The sequence below is a fragment of the Oreochromis niloticus genome, linkage group LG14, assembly GCF_001858045.2.
Source record: "Oreochromis niloticus isolate F11D_XX linkage group LG14, O_niloticus_UMD_NMBU, whole genome shotgun sequence".
Taxonomy (NCBI): domain Eukaryota; kingdom Metazoa; phylum Chordata; class Actinopteri; order Cichliformes; family Cichlidae; genus Oreochromis; species Oreochromis niloticus.
In genome coordinates, this window is record NC_031979.2 from 10,550,969 (window position 1) to 10,560,448 (window position 9,480).

Below are 9,480 nucleotides of genomic sequence, written 5' to 3' on the forward strand. Positions count from 1 at the left end.
TTTAACAACATTCCAACATAACATTATAATTGATTGGGGAGATTAAAATTAATCATATATTTTTATGTGGTTCAGCCACAACTCTACTAAAACCTCAGCCAGTAATAGGTAGGCCAACCTTTGGACCGTCCAGTTGTCTGTATGACTGCCGCAGTACAGTATCAGAAAGTGCCAAACGGTGCCCTGGTGGAGTGAGGAGCTGTAAAGAGAAGCAGAGTGCTCTGTTTATATTCTAAAACTGTTTTAAGCTAGCTTGTTTCAAAGATTCTGTACTGCAGCTTTAAATGTTTTCCAAAAGCACACATACACTTATCAGTGTTTCTCAAACTTTTTACAGTGTGTACCACCTGAGAAAAATGTCAAGCTCTCCCAAGTACCACTATGAAAGCATGAAACTCATAAATCTTACAACACAAAATTAGTATTATTAAATTAGTAAATTTAGTATCTGCAGTAAAGATTTTTATTTGTAATAATTTATTCTGTTTTGGGAGTGTTTTTTATGTATCTGTATTATATTATACATACACATTAAAAGTGAATCTCTGTCCAAAAAATGCACAGTTTACTTCTTACTCACTATGAGCATCATTCATTATTCTCCCCCAGTAAGGTTAGGATATGTTTGTTTTTTTTTATTATTCCAATCCATTCTTCTTTTGCAGCATTTAAATAACCTTTATCAGATTTGATGGTTTTGTTACAGACTTTTCAAAAAAAGTGTTTTGCCTTTCTTTCTCAAATGTGGGGATTAAATTGTGTTAAAATGTACAAAACAGTGATGTCATGTTTTGAGACGAGGACCCAGGCACAGAGGGACTTGTTGAATTTAAGAATCTTATGATTTAAGAAAGAAATTTGCAGACTTGCACAGAGATGGTAAAATTATGATGACTGATAACAGAGATGAAGACAACAGACGATAAGGACAGGGAGGAACAGGGGTTTAAATGCACCCAGGAGACAGTCAGAGAGAACTTGGGACAACTGGAGACATTTAAGGATACAGGGACCGACAGAGACAGGGAAGAAGTCTCATTGTGACGTGTAAAGTTTATCTTGCCTGGATGGGCAGCTCTCTGGGTGCTCAGCACCCCCAAAGCTCTAATCCTAGAATCGCCCCTGATCTGGAGTGAGAAAAATAAAAATAAACTGAGAAACATTATTTAAAAAGGAAGCACTTGTGTTATTAAAATGTTATTAAAGTGCAACAAAGTGCATTCTGAAGATGTTTAAATGCTTAGAAAAACAAAAGCCATGAGTCCAAATGCACTCTGGCCCCTTAAAAGTTTTGCCAAATGCTAGAATGCGATAAAATGCAATAGTGCTTTCTGAAAGTCTTTCAAGGTTTTTTCCCACCCATTTTCAGTCCAGTCCTTGTACCAGACCCTTTTTAGAGGTTTCTTTTTAAACCCACTTAACACCGAGCTGTGAATTATTCAAGCATAAAAAATGTACCCCACTCGAGGGATGAATAGATGTTATGTCTACACATAACAGACAATATTCTAAAATTGTATCTTTAGAAACTTTGTTAATAGCAGCCTGTTGCAAAAACAATTTTTTGTTGATTCCCAAAGAGCTAAGAAAGGCTGAAGAAAACATACCTTGATAGAAAAAACAGAGTGGGGCACCCTCAGTCATAGACTGGCCTCCCCAGAGCCTGGGCGTCAATATTACTGTAGCAGTGTGGGATCATCTTGACAAAGAACAGAAAAAAAGGAAGTCAGCATTCAAATAAGAGCATTTAATGCCCTTCAAGAGGCCCGGAGAAGAATAGGAAATATAAGAAACGACAAGAAAGCTTGGCTAAAAGAGTTCAGGCTGTTGTAAAGAATAAAAGTGGTCATCTCAAATATTGACTTTCATATTTGTTATTATCAGACAGTCTTTTTGCCTTATATACTTTTTCCATGCCTATTTGCACATCTTCAATAAACCAAGAGGGGTGGCTCAGAGGACTGTAAGGACCTTACTGCAATTTTCACACTTTGCAGTTAGTCACCGGGACAGCACGGGCCCTTTCACGGGTCCCCGAGCCGCGCGTTTGATACCTCTGAATCTTTTCCTTCGTCGCTTCCGTAGTACAACTGGTCAGTGAAGTTAGCTCAAAGGGTTACAGGCTTGAGTTCCGGAAATGGGGGTTTAAATAAGGGCGAAATGAATTCCCACAATACCGCTTGAAGATTAAAAAATAATAATCAGAATACATTTTAATTTTTATATATATGTATATTTTAAATTTTCCTCTTAAATACAACTAATATGGGGAGAGAGAGGCAGCTTCTTTAGGTAATTTCAACGGAAGACAGCAGTTTTATTTTGAAATTTCTCCGGAAGACGTTACAGCGTGTAGCTTAACTGTTGTATACCAAACTCTGACGAAGAATGGAAATACACTTTCTTTTATTTACGTTTTTTTGTGTTTTAATCACGAGTTTGTCACTCTAGTTTAACTTCATAATGTAGAGGAGCTAGCTAACGCTCGCTTGCTGTGGGTAAGACAGCGGACAGCCGGCACAGAGGGACGGTTACTTTGTTCACCCTCATCCGCACGTCTCACCGCTCTTCGGTCATGTTTCTGTGCCAAACACATTTTGTGTTTTGGGGCATTTTAAAGGGTCACTTCTTCGGCCACTCTGTACGTGGAGGACCTACGGTGCGCTATGACTTCTAGCTAAAGTCGACTGACTGGTCGTCGTCATGCCGAGAGAAGCGACGTTCCCTCCGCTGACGGTGACTGTGCTGGCAGCGCTGTGGGTCAGTGTGGGTCGGTGCGATGTCTTCGGATCTCTGGGGCAAGGATGTGATAATGGAAAGGTAACAATCTCACTACCTGTGTGTGTCTGCTGGTGTTAATGACATCCATGGTTTAAGTCATGTGGTTTATAACCAAGTATTGGTGATTAAAATGCACTTATTTTACGTGTGTGTGTGTGAGATAGCTCTCTTTGGACAGGGACCTGCCTGCGGATGCTGTTTATTGGGACTGTGCTGCGTCTGCATGGCCAGAGTTTACTCAGGTAAACATGGAAAAATCATACACCTTAGTCTAACACATTACCACCATAATCACTGTGGCTCATATGGGAGGGGTGTGCTGCACTTAGACTGGTTGCCAGGAAATGCAAACAATCATAAGAATGAGACTGTTGTGATAAACCCTGCACACACAGCAAATGAGCTGTTAGAGCTGCTCGACCCACTTCGAATCACCTTACGGCCTCACACTGTTACATATGGTTGTCAGTTGTTCGGATTGCTTTGTTCCCAGATTACAAGTGTTCCCTCTAATTCCTCTTTTCAGAGACTTCCGAGTATTGACACTGTGTACAATCCTGAGGTGAGTAAACACCAGGCAGTTTACTTAAGGATCTCATATCTGGACTTTTTACGCAACCTTTGGCCCTCGAAACATGAAGCATGACATGGTTATCTCCTAAAATCAAAGTGCAACTGGATAACACTCCAAACAAGTCCCATTCATAGTTCACAAAATTTGGAACCCATTCATTCTTTTATTTTCTTAACCATTTTTTCCTCATGTACTGTCCTGAGGGAGCTGGAGCCTCTCCCAGATGACATTTGAAACCAGTACATGTAATAGCTCAAAAGCCTTACCAAGCAAGTGTGTTAGTTGCAACAAGATTCAGTTTGAGTTAACCAAACCAGCTTTTTTGCTTAGTAAAAGTAATTTGTGTGAAATTTACTAGAAGCTAACTAAGTGTATGTCTTGTGTGCTTGATGTTTTCACTGCAGCCAGCTAGGCAAATATGCATGGATAAATCTATCTCCTACTATCACCGCATTCCCAACAGGTGAGTGTAAAGGTTTGTGAGTAAGTTCACTAGAGCTGCAAAATAACATACTGGACGGCCACACAATTAGTTCTGTTTGTACAAAGAGCTGACAGATACACAAGCTTAGTATTGTCACAAAAAGCACTGTTTTACTACATTAAAGCAAGCCACACACTGGCCACTTTATGAGGTACACATTGGTAATACCGAGTTTGACCCCTTTTGGCTTCAGAACTACCTTAATTCTCTAGAATGGCATAGATTCAACAAGGTGCTGCACAAATTCCTCAGTATTTGGTCCATATAGACATGATAGCATCACACAGTTGCTATAGATTTTTCAACTGAACATCGGTGTGTTGGCTCTCTTGTTCCACCACTGTATTTTTTTCATCTTTAGGCATGAAAAGATGAATAAAAATACTTAAGAAAAAAATTCCTGATTGAGGTTGTCATAATTCATGCATGACAGGGTTAAATAACAATAATTACAATGACACACGTCTTACATCTATAGTAACATTAAACGACCAGCGGGTGGCAGGGTATGGAGTGACACATCAGTGTCCAGTGTAGTGCTTTATGTGCAAGTATACCATCAACACTGACACAAATACAAGAAAACAGCCTTTGAATAGCTGTCCACTGTAGTGACCACTATGCGTGAAAGGGTTAAGGCTTTTGAAGACATTAACCTGTGTTTCTGTGTTGGTGTTTGTGTTGCAGTGGAGCATACAGACCAATAGGAGCAGAGAGCGGAGAGTACTTGTACTGTCCTCCTCAGCGGTGGCTCAATAATTTGCAGGTTAGTTGCACTATTGCACATGTTTTGCTGCTGCCTCTGCCTTTGTATCTTCTGAAACATCAGTTTGTCTGTTCATCGGAGAGATATGTGCGTCCTGTGTATTCTGTGTAAACTGAGCCTTTTTGCAGCACTCTCAGGACATGTATTTTTCAGCACTCAGTCACATCCATCCTGAGGCCATACTTTATTGATTGACTTACTTTTTTCCCTCCACTAGTGTATGCCATTTAAGCTTATAGTAACAACCTGTTAATATGGGGGGAGCATCTTCAGTTAGTTTGCAAAACTGTTTTAACAACAAGCAGCGGATCACTTAGAACCAACAGTTAGGAAACCTTTATTGTCACCTCACTGAAGTACAGCAAAATTATGGGTGTGACTGTTCTGTGCATTAAAGTTCATTAAAGCACACAACACTCCATAACTCTACACAGCTACACAAATACTAGCGTTTAACAACTAACAGAGTAACTTTATACTGCTAAAAAAAACCACCCTAAACACACCTCCCTATGGTTAATCATCATCACTGTGGCAGTGCACTCATAGTGTTATACAGTGTGCTCATTTAATGTCAAGGTCAGTGAAGCACAGCTTAGCAACTGAGGTCTCTATATGTTTTTGTTATCTGGTGTTACTTACTCTAACATCAGTGCTCAGGCTAAGCAGTCACAGGAAGTTATCACCTTCACGTAGATCAGTCAACCCAGCGTTCTTTTTGTTTTGTGTTTTTAATACTAGCCCTGTGTGTATTAACATTAAAAAAGGGGGGATTGCTGACAGCATTAAAAAGCCTGGACAGACATACTGGTAGCACAACAGCATTTTCTACAAGGGAGGAGCTAACTGTAAAATGAGAGAAAATGCAGAGTTTTTAGATAAAGTGTTTTGCCCTGTCAATGTGGTGAAGTCATCCTGTACCCTTAGCAGAAAAACAGTCCCAAAGCATAGTTTCCACCTCTGTGCTTGACTGTTGTGTTGTGATGGTGATCTTTGAGTCAGTATCAAACCACCTTGCATTTAATAGAGAGAAACTGTCATTTTGTCATGAAGCATTTATAGCCATACCATGAATAACAATAGCAGGACTGGAGTATTTCTTTGTTTTTCATTCCTCGATCCATCAATTTCTTAATCTAAGTTAGGGTATTATACATTCATAACTATGACCAATTTAAAATCACTCATTAACAAAACAAGCATTTATTTCAGCATTTATTTATTTATGTAACTTTTTTAATCACAGCAAACATTTTTAATTGTAACAGTATGGAAAATGTGTATAGTTTGTACGGCACGCACCAAACCAGGACCTCTCCTAAAAGGAAGGCAGCCACTATTAATACACCTGTGCCTTCTCTATCGTGACAAGTAAAAATGTGTGCTGGGAAGGTCAGTCGCCTACCTTTTTTTGGTTTCTGCTTTAGGAAGCAACGCTTGTAAAATCCGAATACAGTAGATAAAAGCACAGAGGAATGGGGCGGTTGTTGACACTGGAACACACACCCAATTCTTGAGTTACAAATTAGCTTTTATAAAAATCCAAGCTGAAACTCGTGTTCGTATCAAACTGCAGTCGATACACAGTGTGTAGTTTTAAGTGCAGCTTACAAGTAAACCAGGCAAGTGTACCAGCAGTTATGTTCTACACGTTTGGACCCTTGGTAGCAGGGTTGACACTGACTATGAATTTTCCTTGAAAATCACAGATTTGACCTCCTGCAGTAATATGCCAGCATGTAATGTGGATCGCAGCTAGTTCTCAGCTATCATTCTCCACAGAGAGAACATCGACCAATAGGCATATTGTTGTTGTTTTTTTAAAGCAACATTAGAAGGACTAATCAGAAAATGTTATTTGATATAATGTTTATGTTGTTATAAGCGCTTGAGTATACAGATGTTAATGAAAATTAATCATAGAATGCTGCAGTAATGGTGGATAATGGGGAGATTCTGGTCACACGTGCGGTGTTCTGTGTTTTGTAGCGTGGAGCGGCTGTTTTGCTCTACCATCCGTGTGCACCGCCTCGCGAGCGTCAGATCCTGTCCGACTTGGCTCGCTCCTGTCTGCAGTCCTACATCATGACCCCACACCCACAGCTCAATAAACACATGGTAAGAAACACTTTCAGCAACCTTTGTTCTCATCAGAATTTGTTGGACTTCTGGGATTTTAAATATGGATGTTTGTCACATTTAATACCATTTCAGAGTGGAACTCAGAATCTCGGAGAGAGACAAAATGCAAAAGCATTGTTTGCTTTAAGAAGACTTTTTGAGGGTGTTGTCCTGTCATTGAACTGTCAGTTATTTGTTAAAACAGCCTTTTTAAGAGCACTCAGGCAGTATCGATAGTCTTGTACTTCATGGCATCATGAAGTACAAGATAAGTTTTTAGCCTCTGGGAGAAGGGAAGTTACCGAGTGTGTTTTCTCTGCTCTGTGCTCAGCCTGTAGCTTTTGTGTCCTGGGGTCGCACCTTGGAGCTGTCCACCGCCGCGTCTTTAGACGTCTGTGATTGGCTGGAGGTCAATCACAGAGGTCAGACTTCAAGAAAAGAGTCTGATGGTGTGACACAGATGAGGAAGTATGCCCTGCTGCTGACCTGGTCAGCAGAGCTGCATCAACTAGAACAAACAACAAAAATGAAGGTTGGGAAACACGACTCAAGATTGAGCTAGCTTTGTTGAGTTATGTGATGTTTTTTTAACATACAGACAAGTAAATAAATGAGTAATTTCAGTTGTCTGATATAACTAACATTGCAGGATTCCCTGAGGCAGTGTTGTGAGCGGACCATCTATTCTCTGTTAAGCGGAGCCACAGAGGCTGAACTAGAGCACAGCGTTAAGACCGAACGCTCAAAACAAACAAAAGTGGGAAGCAAAACCAGGCAGATGAGAGCTGCCCTGAACAACAGAGAGTTTAATGTTGACAGCAATGAGAGCAATAACACTATGGCAAATGTCTCCAGAACTGTTCCTCAGCGGTCAGGAGATGGTCAGAATAACAGCAGCACGCTTGGATCATCAGCAGGTCAGAGGAAACTCTTTGCTCTTTCTAGCTCCAGAGAAGCTCCTCAGGTTCCAACTCAAGCCTCTAAACCCAGGCTCACAGCTCCCTTGGCCTTAAATATGTCTGAGACAGAGGCTCAGAAAGGCCTCAGAAACCTAAACCAATCTGCTGTTTCTGCACATGGTGTGAGCAGTAAACGCACCTTTACCGACAGGCCTGAAGCCCTGACTCTCAAGGAAACAAACTCTATTAAACACAATATCAAAGTGGACAACTCTAAAGAGAAAATCCTCGACTCATCTGACGGCAACATGGAGGATAATGAAGTGGTAGATGTAAAGGAGAGAGAGCTGGAGCATACGCAGATCCACGGTGCCCCAGGATCTCACCAAAAAAGTGAAAGCACCGGCTCCGACTCTGTGCCCAAACCCCAGTCAGAGGCTCAGGCACAACAGCATCCACAGGCAGCCAGCCACAGCCAGCCTATCAGCCGTGACTGCGACAGTTGCAGACCAGGTGAACACTGTGACTGTGCCAAGGCCTCGGGATCAGAGGCCCAAGCTGCTGCTGCTGCTGCTGTTGTACGTCAAGAACTGCAAAGGACCCCGAGGACGGACGAAGCGGTGTGGGCAGCAGCAGCGCTAGGCTTCCTGCTGGTTCTCCTGACTCTGTCAGTGCTTCACACTCGCCTGTACCGCCACTGGAGGATCACGCCGAGCCTTTACTGGCACGACCCAAGTGAGGACTACGACAGCGTTGCAGGTAAGGTCATCAGGGATGAAGAATAGAGCTGTTATGCCCTAATTAAATTAGAGTTTTTGTGAAAGATACACATTCTCTTTTAGGTGGAGCTTACAAGCCAACCTTATTCCTGTTATGTTTTTTCTTCCAGATGTGATCCGCAGAAGATTGCGAATTGCAAAGAGAAGGCGGAAAAGGGGCAGAAGGCAAGAATGCGTTCTCCTGCCGAGCTCCTCCAGCTCAGATGAATGAATGTCCGTAGAACTGAAAGAAACACCCCCAACACTGTTTGGAGTGAACTCAAGTGATGAGGGGGAAGAGGGGACCTGAAGGAAAAGAAAAAGGCTGTGTTATGTATGTTGGACTCATCTTACATGTAGCTGTCTTGTACCTACGGTGTGCAGTTTATCTGAGAGAACCTAAATGCTGTAAATGGCACAGACTGTAGCAGCCCTACAACCACAATCAACAGGCTCAAAGCAATTTGACAGAGGACCTAACATGTCATATTTTTAACATGTCAATTTTTTTTTTCATTGAAAGGACAAAAAAATTGTTTTATTATCCAAAAGAACAGTTAAATTATAACCAGCCATTCCCCAAATAGTTCCAAAAACTCTTAAGCCTTAAAAATGTTTTCATAATTAGTTTTACAGTAATGTTTCTTTTAACTGTAAAGGTTTGATATGCGAAATGTAAGTTGCTGTTGTAAGCAACGCTATGTTTGTGTTGTCATACAAACATATGAATAGCTGCATTCTGGAGATGCGATTGTGTGATTTGTAAAGAGTGAGTCTACAGGTACTTGGATTAAAATTAAAATTGTAAAGTTAGAACATCCAGATCAGTAATGGATGTGTGGGGAAAAAAAAACACAATTATCCACTCTTTTTGAAGAAGAAGGAGGCGAGAGCGTGAGCTGCACTGTGATGATCCGGACCACAATGGAAGGCAGAGTGAAAAGCTTTTGCTGAATGATCTCAAATGTACTTTTGCAGTTCCCATCATAGATGTCAGATTGTATACGTAAAATGGTCCATTAGTTTGCAGATGTGGCATTGCACATTTACCAGTTCAAAATAATAAAAAGCATAACAGGTTCACTTTAAGTGCAAGA

General features: G+C 41.1%; 1 protein-coding gene across 1 annotated transcript; it reads left to right on the top strand.

Moving 5' to 3' along the window:
- The first annotated feature begins 1,953 nt into the window (after window positions 1–1,953).
- tp53i13 (tumor protein p53 inducible protein 13) lies at window positions 1,954–9,372 on the top strand. The gene is made up of 9 exons (XM_005464580.4): window positions 1,954–2,820; window positions 2,946–3,023; window positions 3,308–3,343; window positions 3,760–3,818; window positions 4,527–4,605; window positions 6,595–6,723; window positions 7,058–7,258; window positions 7,376–8,384; window positions 8,515–9,372. The coding sequence occupies exons 1-9, from the start codon at window positions 2,704–2,706 to the stop codon at window positions 8,613–8,615; spliced, it is 1,809 nt and encodes a 602-aa protein (XP_005464637.1). The 5' UTR covers window positions 1,954–2,703; the 3' UTR covers window positions 8,616–9,372.
- Window positions 9,373–9,480: the final 108 nt, after the last annotated feature.